General features: G+C 40.0%; 1 protein-coding gene across 4 annotated transcripts in view; it reads left to right on the top strand.

Moving 5' to 3' along the window:
* The window catches only part of LOC132830119 (zinc finger MYM-type protein 4-like), a 203,919-nt gene that overhangs the window by 66,815 nt on the left and 119,321 nt on the right, over positions 1 to 17,783 (top strand). For all 4 annotated transcript variants that reach the window (XM_060847614.1, XM_060847612.1, XM_060847613.1 and 1 more), the window contains exon 3: positions 6,826 to 7,503. In XM_060847614.1, coding sequence (XP_060703597.1) covers positions 6,826 to 7,503 — 678 coding nt within the window. The remainder of the gene's footprint in view (positions 1 to 6,825; positions 7,504 to 17,783) is intronic.

Below are 17,783 nucleotides of genomic sequence, written 5' to 3'. Positions count from 1 at the left end.
TGGCCCCATAGAATGCAAAAACAAAGGTAACTGGGGAGATTCCCACACCATCAACGAAAAGAGCAGTACAATGGTTCTTGGGAATGAGTGGTTTTAATTGAAAATTCATGTCAAATTTTAGCAGTGTGACTGCTGTACCACTGAATTGCTAAAGAAAGGCAAGAGGTTTCAGTGGACAGGTGACTGTCAGAAGACATTTGACAGCCTGAAAGCTGTGTGCACCACTGCCCCAGTATTAGCCACACCTAAATACGTAAAGCCATTCAAGGTGGCTATCAATGCGAGTGATGTGGGTGTCGGTGATGTGCGATTGCAGGAAGGTAGACAATAGGTGCGGGAGTAGGCCGTTTTGCCCTTTGAGTCTGTACCACCATTCAATATGATCATGGCTGATCATCCTTAATCAATATCCTGTTCCTGCCTTCATAACCCTTGATTCCACTATCCTTGAGAGCTCTATCCAACTCTTTCTTAAATGAATCCAGAGAATGGGCCTCCATTGCCCTCTTGGGCAGAGCATCCCACATATCCACCACTCTCTAGGTGAAGAAGTTTCTCCTTATCTCTGTCCTAAAAGACAAACTAGAAAGACACATTGGATATTTCTCCAAGAAATTGAACATTTATCAGAAGAAACTTTTGATGGTTGCGGAAGAGACTTTGAGCTTATTGTTGGCATTACAACATTTCAATGCTGATGTCACCAGTAATGCATTTGAGGCAATCATATACAGGGCAACCTCGATTATCTGAACAACATGAATGGGGACTATTTTGTTCAGAGAGTCAAACATTCCGATAATTGAATGTTCAGATAACACAGTTTACCCAAGCATTGGGACCTTTAAATCTTATTTGGATAATCTGAAATTTGGACAATTGAATAACCAAGGTTGCACTCTACATTGATCATAACCTATTGAAGTTTGTGGAGAAATTTAAGGACAAAAACGCCAGACTGTTTAGATGGAGCTTGTTGTTACAGCCAATCACTTTGAAAAATGTGCATGTGGCAGGACGAGAAAATGTGATTGTTGACACATTGTCGATGTTTGAATGAGAAACAGAGACATTCAGTGGCTGGAGTAAAACAGATCAAAGCAGAATATAGTTATGTATGTTTGCATGTTTGTAATCAATGTAATATATATGTGTATTGTAACATACTAACAGTTTAAAATTAAGGTGCTTTAAAATGAAGCTGTCTCTGGGTATTGGTGGTTCATATTTTTGAAGGGGAGAGGTGTGACAATGCTGCTTCTTTAACAAAGTTATGTTGCTCTTGGTGTTTTCTCAGAGGGGTTGTAAAAAACACGATTCAGAAAAGTCTAGGATTGAAGGGTTTTGGGGCCAGTTTGATTATAGTCAACAGATACTGCCTCAGGCAAAAGGCGTTTAAGCTGAAAAAAAGTACTTGTACAATGAAAGGGAAGTGGCCTGTTCTCCCAGCTCAGCTTCTTTCTGGGTTGGTTTGGTTTTAGCACAGTAGTGTTTCGAAGCTGCTCGATCAAAAGACGCAGGTCCAGGCTGATCCTCCTCCCTCTCTGACTTCCCTCCTGTAAGACCCTGTGTTTGATTTTACTTTTTGTGCCAAGGGGTGTTTATGGGGATAGTTGCAAGTATTTGGAACAGTATCATTAAATTGGGATGATCTGTTATGTTTTCAGATAGATTAAGTTTTTCAATATTCTATTCTGTTTTACTTGTATTACATTTGGTAATCTTGTTAATAAATTCAGGATGATCCCTGGAATGGTAGGTTTAACATACGAGGAACGGCTGAGGATCCTGGGATTGTACTCATTGGAATTTAGACGGTTAAGGGGAGATCTAGTAGAAACTTACAATATAGTACATGGCTTGGAAAGGGTGGACGCTAAGAAATTGTTTCCGTTAGGTGGGGAGACTAGGACCCATGGGCACGCCTTAGAATTAGAGGGGGTCAATTCAGAACAGAAATGTGGAGATATTTTTTCAGCCAGAGAGTGGTGGGCCTGTGGAATTCATTGCTGTGGAGTGCAGTGGAGGCCGGGACGTTAAATGTCTTCAAGGCAGAGATTGATAAATTCTTGATGTCACAAGGAATTAAGGCCTACGGGGAGAATGCGGGTAAGTGGAGTTGAAATGCCCATCAGCCATGATTAAATGGCGGAGTGGACTCGATGGGCCAAATGGCCTTACTTCCACTCCTATGTCTTATGGTCTTATGAGCTTGAAACCTCTTTACTTTGTGAAAATAAACATTATGAAATTGGCAGGATTGATCAGAGAATCATAACTGTCAATTAATCATTAAGCCTGGAAAGCTGTCAGAATGTTTTCCCTGAGGGGCAGCTGATTCAAGTGGATGGTGTACGCTTTCAGTTGTCAGAGAGGCTGCTTGGGGCTCTGGCTGGCTGAGTTGGTTGGACAGCCTGTGTGAATGGGATTGCAGTGCCAAAAGTGTGGGGTTTGATCCCTGTTCGAGCTGAGTTGGATTTGGGACCTGCCTCCGTGCACTACACATATGGACAGTGCAGCCCTGAGAGAGAAATCTACTGTTGGATTGAGAACTGAAGAAGAAATTTGGACAGTCTGCTTGACCTGTACAACATTAATTAAATGGTGTTTTTTGAAAGAGATAGTACTGGTCCCTTACCAGCTCTCCAGTGAGAACCCCTCCACCTCAGCAAGATTCTGCCTATGCCTCTAAAGGGCGTGCTTGTAATTTAGAATGTGGGAAATCCCATGAGAGGACAACAGTAAAGCAATACCTTGATCCCTCATGAACAACACAAAAGCTCACTGAAACATTCATTGAAATTCAAGCTCATTTCCCCAATGAGAGTCATCAGAAGGGAAATTATTGAGGTAAAGGTTAGTGGAGCTAAACTGGATAGTCCCTGATGTGCGGATTGCGATACTCAATGAATTCACAGTTGTTGATTGAAATGCAAGCAGTACAATGACTTCTTTCTCAATAACCAAGAGGTTCAACAGATCAGACAATGGGGAATGTCAAGAAGTCAGTAATAATGAAGACACAGTGCCATCATTTCATTTCAGGGTTCACAGCCATCTGCTCAGATACTGACACTGAGAGAACAACAGACTGTAGATTAAAGGCAGTACCTCAAAGCAGGATGTTCACAAACGGCTCCAATCTAGGGAACCATTCCACCAGAATTCCTGTGACCATGACTGGACCTTCTTGAACCTTGTGGTTCCCTCCCTGATTGCAGGGTTTCATATAGCCTCTAATGGACCTCTTGTCTACTACTGACACACTGTCTCTGAGATTTTGCCACAACATAGTGGGAGGTTTGTGTGACACTGGCACAATTTCAATAATGTCAGAAAAATGTCCTTTATTAAGTCCTGCATGTCTCCATGGACTGAGCTGCTGATTCCAGGGGCAGCTGGGAAAGTTACCCTGAGGTGGAGCCACATCAGAATGCCATCCCAGGGATTCTAATGGAGTGTGCCAGGCATCCCTGCCTCCAACTCTGAAGGATTAGGAAAATCCTGTCCATGGACTGAAAAAGCAAAGAAGTAACGTTAGAGTTTTATAAATAATTTGTTAGACATGGTACAGCTACTTTTGCTCAATTCTCTAATAGCTGGGAGTTTGGAAAAGTGAGCGAGAGCCTTGTTTTTGTCAAGTTCAGCGATTCTGATTTCCACTTGAGACAGGAAAACATTACCTGTTTTGTGATAAGTGCACCCGTCCTATGGATAGTCATCAAGTAATCTTTAATGCTGGGATCATACTGTACATCATCCTTCATTCCATGAACATACTGACAGATGTGTGCACAAGCTTTTCACTTGGATGAGAAGAGACAGTGAACAAGGTTTAGCAGTTGCCTGTAAACATTGCACCTGCATGTAAATGGGATGCACACATTTCTTCCAGTGAGAGTTTAATCCTGAGCTAACTTGAGTTAGTTTGTTCTTTGTTGCTTAGCATTAGTGTATCACTGTTATGATGATGATTAAGCATATAACCGTAAAAAACCATGTAAACCTTTATATTGCCAACACAATCTCTTAAAAAACTGAAAAGGGCCCAAAGGAACAAGGAAGGTGATTTTCAGTTTCATGTTTAACTCGGGTAAAAGGAGAAATGAAGATGCAAGTTCTTTTACGTGATCAGCATTCATTCTTTAGCAAATGACATTTTAAAAGTAAATGAGAGAAAGAGTGAAAGAAAGGAAGATTTGTAAATGCTTGGTCATAAATTACCAAGCAGAGATCAGAAGTGATCAGAGATCAGTTTCTGTCTCCACAGATACTGCCAGACCTGCTGAGCATTTTCAGCAGCTGCTACTTTTAAATTAGAATTTGTTGTAGAGAGCACCAGAATTTTGTTTGAGAAGGAATACTTAATGAAACAAATGGATCTCCCTTGCTGACAAGTAGTCTGCTGTCTTGGTGCCATTCTACTTGCTAAAATGTATCTGTGTTTAACTTGGCCTTTCACTTTTCACTCACTATTAAAGTAATTCAGACAGGAAAGTGCCCGCATGGGAAATCCCAAGTAATATTGCCTGCATGTAAACTCCAAGGGTAATCTCGAGCTTAATCATACTTGCTTGTGAAGTTTTGTTCATAAGTCAGAAAAAAACCTGACAAAATTATAGGCTCTTTTAAAAAAAGTGAGACAGATTTGTACATGCCATCTGGCATGTGATGGATCCACGCTGAATGCAAGATAAATCGACACATACACATAAACTCTTTTCAGATTATTCGATCTCTATTTCGCCAATGAAGTGGAGTAACATTGTAAAGAGGAGGTGAGTGTCAGTATGCACTTCCCTGAAGCTTCACTGTATCTTCAGTCTAATGCTTTTATCAGCAGATCTAACTCATGCCATGGTGCTTGATCCTTGAGGAATAATAATAAGGGTAATTATTGCCTGTAGGATAACTTTTTTTGATTTTTGATTTGATTTATTATTGTCACATGCACCTAGGTAAAGTAAACATTTTGCTTTCCATGCAATAAAGGCAGATCGTACCATACAAAGAGGATTAGGGTAATAGATCAAAGTGAAGAACACAATGTTATGGCTGCAGAGAAGGTGGCCAAAGACTGAGATGAACCTTAAATTTAAAATTTGAGAGTTCCATTCAGAAGTTCAATAACATCAGGGAAGAGGCTGTTCTTGAATCTGTTGATTTGTATAACTTAACAATGGGGTGTTAATTAATGGAGGTAACAGTGGTTTACCTGATAGATGAGAAGAGACCTTGTTGCCTCCTTTCAGGAAGATGTACCAAATTGTGTCAGTTAAGCATTGTCAGACCTTCCCCAGAGCAAGGAACCCAGGAGTAGAATCCACAAGTTCCTCCAGCAGGAACTACCTGGTTAATCAGAGGCTATACATGGTAGTGACAACAGAAGCTGTGATTGCTGCCAATAAGGTGCACATCCAGGACCAGGGTCATCCGTGGACCTTGACAACAAGTGATTTTGCAGGGCACATTTGTAGGGGGTGGGAGTGACATGTGTGCTGATGTCAGCAGCAAAGGAGGGGAAGGGCAACGGAAGCCTGGAAGCAACTCTCAACAAGATTCACTTTTCATGCTCCCTGCATAGCGAACCCCTGTCCACCACTGGGTTAATACACTGAAACTGGTGGTGATATAGGAAGAATGAATGGTTGAAACAGGAGTGGGAAGATATTAGTTCCCTAACACCATCCCCACTCAGCACTCTCTGGCTTGATTAAATGGCTCCTAACTCACCTTGTGAGACAGTACTACTCAGAGATTGCCCTAGATGACTGCTCAGTCTGTGACAGGAGGTCTGGTCATTGTTGTGGTTCTGTTCGCTGAGGTCTGGTCCATTTCGAGGACTGAGTTTTATTCTGCAGCTGGTGAATTGAGATAAGCAAATAGACACTTCACTGTAGCTGGTTTGCTACAGGACAGGATGTTATTGGAGGGCAAGAAGAATCCAGGACTGCAGCCTACCATATTGTACATGTGGAATGTGGTGAAGTATTTTCTGTTCTGCTGGCCTCTTAGCTTCCCAATGCTTTTCCTGCTGTAACTCTCTGTAACAGAGAAAAACATGCACGGCTCAGATTGTGCTCACCTTTCCATCAAAACTACAGCTGGCTTCCGACATACCTTAATAAAAACCCGAAAAAAAACTGCAGGTGCTGTAAATCAGAAACTAAAACAGAAATTGCTGGAAAAGTTCAGCAGCATCTGTGGAGAGAAATCAGAGTTAACGTTTCAGGTTGAGTGATCCTAGGGAGCGCTTTTCCAGCAATTTCTATGTTTGGTCCCACGTACCTTGTCGGATTGATTTGCATATTAAAAAACCTTGCTGCTTGAAACATGCTGACTCTCTGGCCATCGCGAGAAAAGCCCCTTTGAGTTGAAAGGAGCTCATGTCCCAGCATAAAAAGTGTGTTAAACCATTTTCAGACGACTGGTGTCTTGCTTTTTTTCTGGGCAACACTACTTTCAATCTAACTATAAAATTTTGCATGAGGACTCACTCCATTTGACTTGTGCAATTGTATAAATTGGGTTATCAGGAGTCAGTGGGTCCTGTCAGACCTATCTTGATTTAAATTCATTGGAAATGAAGGTCAGAAGAATAGTGAAATGAACTTCCAATTCATCATTACTCTGTTAACGCTATTGCTCCAAGTTAAAATCTATCTGATTATTCAGGTGTACCAATTTTTTTTTGTTGATTATCAGAAAATGTCACTCTTCAATCGTTGTTTTACAATTATAATGATTTGGTACTGATTAATGGTCCTGTTGGTGCTGACCTGTCTATATATTCATTGTGACAGTTATCATTTTCTTTTTCTTTAGCATTACACAATGCCTCATGACAATATGTCAGACCAGACATCAATGACTGCCCAGCAAGTCAAAGAACACTCTAAAGGCAAACTGCGAGATCTGTTCCGACCTCATGGTCTCTCCGTCTCAGGAACTAGGCCTTACTTTCAGAGAGTTCCCTGTCAAAAGTTTGGCCTCAACTCTAAAGCTGTGGTTCCCATTAAAAAACCTGCTGCCAAAAAGTTTGTTACTCTTAGTACAAATGCCTATGAAAGCTCTTGCTGTATTCCTGGATGCCCAAACCGTCATGGCAAGGACAATCACGTACGATGGTTCACTGTTATTCGAGAATCAGAAGCACACACTGCATCTTTGATGAGAGCTATACGATTCACTAATCCAGGGTGGACACCAACATTTCATTCTAAAATATGTGGTCGACATTTCTTTTCGGGACAGATTTCATTTGTCCCTGGGTCTCCTGACTATGTACCTCACTTAAACATGAGTCCCACATTTAGAGTCGTTACTAAGGACAGTCGCAGAGAAATTGAATGCAGAGGCCACCCTGCTTCAGTTTCAATCAACAGCAAAAATCCATCCATTTGTTATTCAGTAAACGAGGACAAAATTGTGAATCCACCAAACACGGAGGTACAAAACTTCAAGAGCCTTCATCTACATCCTGCTCTGAAAACACGAAACAAGGTATTGTATGTTTCACTTGCTATTTAGTGCTGCACATTAATCCCACCTTTGAACACTATTCGTTTTCACTGTTGTTCTTACTTAAACTCAGAAGATGAAAGGATAGGTGAAACAATGAGGGGGTGGTTTTATAGATCTTCCAATTGTGAGCAACATGGTGGGTGGGACGACTAAATTGGGTAAGAGCAGAAATTTTACTTTCATACAGTGGGTACAAGTTTTGAGATTAATTCAGCAGCAGACATTTGTGATGATCAGGACTCATGCTGACCTTATCTACTATTTATATTAAACTAAAACATTCGCAAATGTGCTCTGCCCTCACAATAAAGTCGGTGGCGCCTAAGTGCCTTGTGGCAGCAGGTTCATCTTTGTTTTAAAGGGGTTGTGCAACAATTAGCTTTGTGTAGCTGTTTCTGAAGTCAGTGGTTTTGCTTGTTTAACTCTGCAGCACAAAGGAAGGAAGTAGGAGGATTCCAACATGCATGGAGACTTGTGGGCATGGCAAGGAGGAGAGGAAGGGAGAGGGCCTGAAGTCCTGCATTTGATCAGGGAGTGATTAGGATTTTCAGTCAAAGTAACAAAATAAGTGGCGTAAAAGGTCATTTTCATATAGAGTCACAAACTCAGAGTCATACAGCATGAAAATAGGCCCTTCTGTCCAACTTGTCCATGCCAACCAGGTTTTCCAAACAGCACTAGACCCATTTGCCCGCATTTAGCCTATTTCCCTTTAACCCTTTCCTATTCATGTACCTATTCAAATGTCTTTTAAATGTTGTAATTGTATCTACTTCTACCACTTCTTCTACCAGCTCATTCCATATATGCACCACAGTCTGTATGAAAAAGTTGCCCCTCAGGTCCCTTTTAAATCTTTCCCCTCTCATCTTAAACCTATGCCCTCAAGTTTTGGACTCACCTACCCTGGAGAAAAGACTTTGGCTATTCATCTTATCTGTGCCCCTCATGATTTTATAAACTTCTACAAGGGCACCCCTCAGCCTCTGACGCTCCAGGGAAAGAAAACCCCAACCTTCCCAACCTCTCCTTATAACTCAAACCTGATATGTGTTGTGATCAAAGCTTGGCTGGCAGCATCCTTCCAGGGCTTTGAATTCACTTCCAACATTTCAATTATCCCAGCTAAAGGTCATCTCAGACAATGCCCTTTGCATTGCAATGGCCAGCTGAACCTGCCATGCCCTGCAAAACACAAAACACTGGACAGACATAAATATTCAGTAAAGATAGAACACAAGACTACAACATTGTTTATTTCAAATAAAGAAATGCCCCTAACTTCCCTGCATTCATCAATGTGTGCCAAGCATGAGGCATGCAAGTACATTTTGTTCCATGACTAAGCCAGACTCAAAAATGATGGCACACACATGAATAAAGTGAACCCAATGTAATGTGAAATACTTCCAAATTAAATTTAAATTTGGAAAACACCTGAACCATCTTTGTTCTCTCAATCAGTCTTCCTTCCACGTTCAGTTCCCCACACTTTAAATCAAAGGCAGGTGTCTGATGAGTGAATTAACTCATCACTTCTCAAAACCTTCTCCCGCCAACAAAGCTGAAAGCAGCAGTGTGATGAAATACTCTACACTTGCTCAGCTAAGTGCCAGTCACCAGCACTCAACAAGTTCAATACTGTCCACGTCAAGCAGTTCACATGATCTTCATCCCATTCAGTTGGCTGATATCCCCCTGCCATGCTGTGGCTGCAGTGTACTCTATCTACAGCACATACTGCAGAAAGTCCCCAAGGCTGCTTCAACAAAATCTCTCCGAGCCAGGACTTCGACCACTGAGAAACTCAAGGACAGCAGGTACTTGTAAATACCAAGTTCCTTTCCAAGTCACGTATCACCATACCTGCATTATTGCTGAGTCAAAATGCTTGACATCCCTATTTAGCAGTACTATGACAATACCGTCACCAATCAAACTACAGTGTTTCAAAAATAAAGCTCATCTCTATCCTCTCAAGATCAATTAGAGACAAATGCGGATTTTTTTTCCAATGGCATCAACATCTCCAATAATAATTTTTGAAAAGTGGGAGAAGGATATAATATGGGTTGAGTCAGTGGCCCTTTCAGTTTCTAGGTATGTAGTGGAGAGGGAAATTTCCAGAAGGTTTGTTGGGAAGGAAAGGGAATCTCCAAGGTAAGTGCTCTGTAATTATCATTGTGTTGTCTGTGGAAGCACTCATCTCCATTCTTCACACTAGCTGTCGACCTTCACTGTTTGGAAAACTGCAGCCACGTCACTGTTCAGGCAGCTGTAGTCAAATCCTGTCACCGTCTGATTGGCCGAGTGAGACACTGATTTGCATAAATCCTTGAGGTTAAGTCAACCTTGAGCTTGTGTCTCGTTAACCTGCGCTTTAACATCAGAGATGGCATTAAACAATTGAATTCCAAAAATCAGGAAAATAAGGAACAAGACTGGTGTAATCTCTCTGGCCATTTTCTTGCAATCGTAGTGTCATAATGAGTTCACATTTAAAATAAGCAGTTGCTTATGTCAATCAAAACAGATTTACCCAGGATAATTGTTAATAATTTGCAATAATATCATTTTCAAAGCTACCAGTTATAGAGTCTTTTGTGATCTCTGTATTTTGGGCAGAAATTGAAGACGCAAGGATAATGACTCACTGAAATGATGATGTGTCTTAGATGCTTTAAACTAATACAAGTGAAAGGAAGGTGAAAATCTGCAAACCAAACTCAGAATAAAAAAAACTACAAGCATCCCTCTGTTATCTCAAGAGTATTCCATTCAATGCGTTATGGCAGATCAGTAATCCAAGAGTTCTTTTATCACAAGGCTCTGTGGTTTCACAAATAATTTAGCGCAATTGATGATAATAAATCCATTGATAGTCAATGAAAAATGTAGTTTTATAAAATTTGAAATACCACTGAGAACCATCCAACATAATGTTGAAATAGATTTTTGTGATAACAAAAATAATCAAGACAAGAAATTTGTGTTGTCGCAAGGTTTGTGAAGGTTTGTAGCTCAGGTTGGGGTTTAAGGTGTAGGTTTGCTCGCTGAGCCATAGGTTTGATATCCAGACGTTTCATTACCTGGCTAGATAACATCATCAGTGGTGACCTCCAAGTGAAGCGAAGTTGTTGTCTCCTGCTTTGTATTTATATCTTTCTCCTGGATGGAGTTCCTGGGGTTTGTAGTGATGTTATGCAAGGACTGCCACAAACATTATGTAGGACAAACAGGAAGAAAGTTAGCCACCAGGATACGCGAACACCAGCTAGCTACAAAAAGACACAACCCCCTCTCCCTCATAGTCCTACACACGGATGAAAAAAAACACCATTTCGACTGGGACAACACATCTATCCTGAGACAGGCTAAGCAAAGACATGCCAGAGAATTCCTAGAGGCCTGGCACTCCAACCACAATGCCATAAACAAGCACATAGATCTAGATGCCATCTATCAACCCCTCAGAAAATGAACAGGAAATGACATCACCACAAACCCCAGGAACCCCATCCAGGAGAAAGATATAAATAGAAAGCAGGAGACAACAGCTTCACTTCACTTGGAGGTCGCCACTGATGATGTTACCTAGCCAGGTAATGAAATGTCTGGATATCAAACCTACAGTTCAGCGAGCAAACCATCACCCTAAATTTGTATTGATTTTGAGTAGCTCAAAACTGACTGTAATGAAAGCATAGCTATGAACTATTTCACCACAGCATCACATCAGTTATAATGACCATTGAGTATTTTGAGAAAATTGTGTTCTCTTGAAAGCACATACCATAAATGCTGAGACTGCCGATCATTGCTGGTCTCTACTTGAACTCCATTTCACCACTTGTTCTCCATTTCCTTTGATACCCTTACCCAAGAAAAAAAGTATTGATCCAAGAATGGTTAGAAAGCTAACCCAGCATGCATATTCTTTTCAGATCGTGGAGGAGTGGAGAGCTGGGGAATGAGGGAGTACTGTTCTATATTCATACTTTCCCTTGGTAACAAGTGTTTCCTGATTTCATTGTATTTTAAAATTATGCTCTCTTGTTCTGCACTCTCACAGGAAAAGAAATAGTCTATCTGAGCAGACTTTTCTTGCAAGCATTGGTAAATGATGTCGGGCCAAGTGGGGCTCCCAAGCATACACTTACTGGGAAATAGACTGACGAAGCTATTTTCCCAGAGGCGCCTTCCTAGTTGCTGTCCTGTTAAGAATAGCAGTCAGATTCCCAAAGTTGTAGCCTAATGACATGATCCACAGCTCTATAACCATAGCAGGCCACCCAAGAGAGGTGAGCACTGTTGAGGTAGGTAGGGGACAGAGAGTGAGTAGTTAGATATTTCAGAGCCAAAAATGCAGCAGGCTTCAGGATTGAAAGGGAAAACCCTTCAGTTGAATTGTTGGGCCAGCAGGGATGTTTGACCTGCCAAGGACTTTCTCTTTCGGAGTTGAGCCTCCAAAGGATATTTCTGGGAGGTTGTCTTTATGGATCTGGCAGCCTTCCTGTGCAGTGGGAGCCATTCCGAATGCTGCCCTTAATTTGACCGTTAACTATTTAAGTTGTTGGCCTACTTCTCTGCATCTGTTTTGAAAGCTACGTCTTGGAAACATTTTGTGATTAAGACTAATGATTCATTAACTTTTTTGGTTACTTTTGAAGCAGTGAACTTGCAAATACTGCAAGAATACCTGCATCTGAAAATCTGTTTAACCTTCCATGGATAGTCATTATTAAGAGAGTATTTCAATTTGACTTTCTATGACTTCTGGATCTTGTTGATGCAAACAATTTGCCTATCCAACCAGTTTCCCCTGATTAAGTATGATCAAACTCAAACCTTAATACGTTTATCTGAGATAGGTATATTTTTGATCATTTTTATGATTGACTGCAACATTGATCATTCAAAGAGGATCGTTTTTACAGGCTCACTTACCTTATTCTCATTTTGAGATATACAAAATCTGTTGAAATAACTTGATTAGTTGAATATAAAAATAAATCTGTTCATTAGAATGGTCATGTGTTTGTTACCATTTCACTGAGATAGAAAACATATTTTCGATGCACACCTCTGCTATTGATCTGAAGAGATTAGCAATTATTTATTTTACAAAGAACAGCCAAATAGTTTTAACTCTGTATATCTACTTAAATCAGTTACAAATATATAAATGAGTAATACTAGACTCTTAACCTTTTATCTTTGTGTTGCCAAACGTGTGCATTCACCTGAAAAAAAAAGAGAAATTGCTGGAGAAACTCAGGTCAGGCAGCATCTGTGGAGAGAAAGAAGTGTCAATGTTTCAAGTTTCATAGAATCCCTACAGTGTGGAAACAGGCCCTTCGGCCCAAATGGTCCACACTTACGCTCCAAAGAGTAACCCAACCAGACCCATTCACCTATTTACCCTTGACCTAGGCATCACTGAACACTGTGGGAAATTTAGCATGGCCAATTCTCCTAATCTACACACCTTTGGATTATGGAAGGAAACTGGAGCACCCAGAGGAAATCCACACAGACACTGGGAGAATGTGCAAACTCCACACAGACAGTTGCCCGAGGCTGGAAATAAACCTAGGTCTCTCGTGCTGTGAAGTACTAACCACTGAACCATCGTGCCGCCCCTGACCCTGCATGTGCATTCACCTGTCTGGTGCTGACACAGGAAGTCTCCAGGGAATAAAATTCTATATTTCAACCATGCCGTGTCAGTCTACAGTTTAATTGCAGCTCTGGTTTTAACACACATTTTCTTATGTTTAGATTTCTAATATTAAAATTCAGAGAGATTGAAAATGGAAGACAGAGAGAATGGGTGGAAAGCAAAGTGATTGTTACAAGATAAAACAAATTGCTAAGTCTTTGGAGAATAAATTATATTTTGCACTGAACATGATATGATATGGTTGACATTAGAAGATAATGTATCCTCCCATTTCTCATCAATACTGCCAAGGTTAAGTTCTTAGGATGCAAAGAATAGAATGATCCTGAAAAAGCAAAATTCTGTAAATTGGGAACATTATTCTCAACCCAAATTCTGCAATTTCTTATTGTGGAATGATAATACTTTTTATTTAATGCAAATTAAATAAGGTTCATGAGAAAAAGAACCGGAAATGACATCACCATTGGAAATGACGTCACCATCAGAAATGACATCACCAACTCAAAGAAACCCAAACGTATAAATAGAAAGCAGGAATCATCAGCAGTGCTTCGTCCGGAGGTTCACGGAAGATGTTACCTAGTATGGTGACAAAACGTCTGAAAATGAATCTTCCAGCTCAGCAAGCAAACCTACATGCAGGGCTACAAATCTTCTCGAAACTCACCATTACCCAGGATGATTGGTGTTCCGAAGAAAAATCATATAGAATTCAAAATTATAACTCTGTTTCTTTCTCCATAGATGCAACCAGTCCTGCTGAGTTTCTCCAGCAGCTTACTTCAGATATTCAGCATCCACAGCACTTAGCTTCTATTCTCTGGGTTACTCATCCAATGTCAAGACCTTCAAATGCTGCCTCTACCAGTGTATGGGGATTGAATATTGGTTTCCTGTTTTCCTTTCATGTAATAATATAACAATAATGCAATCCTAAACAAACTAGACATATTACGTTTCCTGATGAAGGGCTTATGCTCGAAACGTCGAATTCTCTATTCCTGAGATGCTGCCTGGCCTGCTGTGCTTTGACCAGCAACACATTTTCAGCCTAGACATATTACCAGACAAGTATACATGTAATTGTCCACTCAGGTACTTTAAGAGACTTGCACACAACTGAGATAAGAATTTGTTAGTTACCCAAAAAATCCTGCATCCATCATGACCATTGAATGAGATAAGTGAATTCCTTGTATTGGAAGCTTCTCCTCTTTAGCTCAATAAACCAAATTTAAATCAATAAACCAAACTCCTTTCACTCATGTACATCATCTGAAAGTTCAAGACAGAGAAACAATCACTCTCTTATGACAAGGAATTTGACTTTGAAGGAAAATTCTGAAAATTGAAAATAAGGAGTAAGTATCACTTCCCTGTCAGTCAAAATGCATTCTTCTGAAGCATTTCCATCACAATTAGCAATATTTCCACCTTTGTGAACTGTTGTAGAGTTGTATAGGGATTATGATCCTACCTCGTTCTGTTTATGGACCTCAGTATAAATCATTAATTTGTCAGGACTGGATCATTTGTGACTTTTTCATTATATCAGCTGCATCCTTTACATTCAATTTCTTAGAACTGCTAAAACCTTTGAAAAATAATTGTTGCTACTTTGGTTTATGGCATAGTTTCTTCCACTTACTTAGTTCTCCAGTCTCTCTTAACATTGCATTACTTGTGTTATAGTGACTCACACCAAATTTTGATATTTCATTCTGCAGATTCCTGTAGTTCCATTGTTATCACTGTCCCTTAATTATGAATGCTTCTATACCTCCCACTACTAGGCTTGACTTTATGAATTCCTATGACCCACTCTGCTTTGTAGGTTTGCCCACAATTCATCAGTTATCCTGACTGGGTTACACTTTTTGGTTTATTATCATTTGTCTTGTGAATGTTTTGGGTGACGCTGCTGCCTCACAATGCCAAGGATCTGGTTCAATTCTAGTCTTCGGTGGCTGTCTGCATGGAGTTCACATGTTCTCCCCGTGTCTGCGTGGATTTCCACCGGGTGCTCCGGTTCCCTCCCACAGTCCAAAGATATGCGGGTTAGGTGGATTGGCCAGGCCAAATTGCCCATAGTGTTCAGGGATGTGTAGGTTTGGTGCATTAGCCATGGGAAATGCAGGGTTATAGAGTAGGGGGATGGGTCTGGGTGGGATATGCTTCGGAAGGTCAGTGTGGACTTGTCGGGCTGAATGGTCTGTTTACACACTGTTGGGAATCTATATTATGAACACCATCACCTGCAATTTTATAGTCTGTGTGGAAAGAACAGTATGGATCTGTCTTTTAAACTGTTGATGAGGAGCAGCCTTGATTTGGCATAACTATCTGAAAATCTTAGCAAATTGTTTTGCACTTGTTTATCATGGACTTTTATTCTTATTATATTGGACAAGAAGTGCATTCTGCATTCAACTGATGGTAGTGAGAAGAAGAGGTAATGTGTTGAACATCTGATTTTCCTACACATGTTTTGGAAGGACATGCTGCTGACCACAATTAAATGCACTTTTTTGAGATACATAAACACACTGAATATGATGGTCCATGCGTCAACAGCTGTTATATTATTGGTACTTTTCATTGGTCCCACAAAATGGGAGTTGAACTCGTCAATCAACAGAATGTAATTGTATCCTTGGACATGGCAAGGTTTAGAAATGGAATCAATTGGAAGGAGAGGTTCTTCTGATTGTTGACTTTATGGAGTTTACAAGTTTCATATGTCCTTGTTATTGCCAGGTAATATATGGATTGACGTATCAGTCTCTTGGTTTATCTGCATCCACAAGATCTACATATGAATGCTCTAGAATGCTTAGGTGTTAAACTTGCAGAATTAACACCTTGTTTGTCTTCGAAGATTACATTCCTAAACTGACGAACTTGGACTCTGAATGACCAGAATGAAAATGCCAGCTCAGGAACCTGCTAGGTGTGATCAGGCCATTCAACGAAGCTGATCTTTTTCTGCTATTGCAGCTAGTCATCATCTGACATAGCTTGTTCAATCTGCTCTGCTTCACTGTGACCAAAATGAATGAGATTGTTGTTAAGACTATCTTCTAACTCAGATTAAACAATGTTCATTGTTCATCTAAAGGAATATCCTTGTTCTTAGGATTTGGAAAATGGGCATCAGACATAATCATTTAGGAACTGGTTTGTATTGAACTTCTAAACCGTATCCTTGGATCTTTACAAATAATAGTTGGAATCAAATAGGTGAACTTGTGAGATGTTTCCTTTTGATTATTTCTAATGTGTACTATTTATTTGAGTAATGAAATACATATCAAAAAGGTACATATGAAACTGTTGAATTACAAAATCTAAGAGTTTCTCTTTCAGTGTTGTAGTAATTGGCCTCAGCTATTGTAAGGACATTGAATGAAGTACTTTCAGATTGTTGTCCTATCATGGACATGGTCCAATGCCTTTCTGGGATGCATTCCACTTTGAGGTATCATAATATTGAAGAGTCCACAAATGGGATGGTTGAGCATTTTTAAAAATTGAAAATTATGTTGGTGATTTTATTGCCATTTGCATGGTATGTTTTTTTTGTGAGGATCGTGAATAGGATGTATCTTGCTTGGAAAATTTGGAATATACGGAGAGAAAAAGTTGAAAAATCAAAGACCTCTTTGTAAATCACCTTTTTTTCATATTGGCATTTTGCATACATTATCTGTTTTGGTAGGATCAGGTCTAAGACTAGTTAGTGAGTCGATTGAACTGAAGAAATCAATTTGGCTCATGTTGATTTGCCATTTTTACAGTTATCAACAAGACCATGTTTCCTTGCAGTCATGCGTTGATGGAGGTTTGAGCTGTGCTTACATTTGGTTCTTCTGAGGATTGCAATGTCATCTTAATGATAAAATCCATATATTTTTGTTTTACATTCTGACTGATGGATAGTACAAATGGTAATCTGAGGAAATTTTATCGAGCAAAATTGTTCTAAATGACGTCATTTACTATGACTCAGGGTTAAGATGTATGGACCATTATTCAAGCTTGGCTTCAAGCTTGGAAAGATGCTCAGCACCTGGGAATTTGCGATTAAGCTGTTCCAACATGGCAAGCTTGTGTATGCATCAGTTTGGTGCAATATTTAGTTGCCTTTGATCTAAACATACATGCACAGTGGTTTCTTTCTTTAAAATTCAACAAATGCACCAGTCAGTATATTGCTCAATTCTCTGGATGATGTTGCTTTGTAATGTGGAATCTGATTCCAGTTTGAGATTTCCTGGAATGTGAATTATATGAAAAGCTGCACTGACAAGAAGAATCATTGATTTATTGCCATATCTTTCAGATTGCCTTTAAAGTTACCAATTGCATCAAAAGTGCCTGGATAAATTTTAGACAGGTCACAGATAGACACAATTCAGTAGTGTGGAATTTGGGGGTTCACTTGACAGATTTGTTACCTTGTGGATTATATTAATACTCAGATTTGGGTATGCTGACAGAATTGTTACAGGTGGACCTCCTGTTGAAACAATATAAAAGCTTTCAGGTGTGCAGCCAAGGAGCTGTGTTGACA

The sequence above is a fragment of the Hemiscyllium ocellatum genome, chromosome 30, assembly GCF_020745735.1.
Source record: "Hemiscyllium ocellatum isolate sHemOce1 chromosome 30, sHemOce1.pat.X.cur, whole genome shotgun sequence".
Lineage (NCBI taxonomy): Eukaryota > Metazoa > Chordata > Chondrichthyes > Orectolobiformes > Hemiscylliidae > Hemiscyllium > Hemiscyllium ocellatum.
The sequence above is the reverse complement of the archived record's forward strand: the minus strand, read 5'-3'. Positions and strand labels throughout refer to the sequence as shown.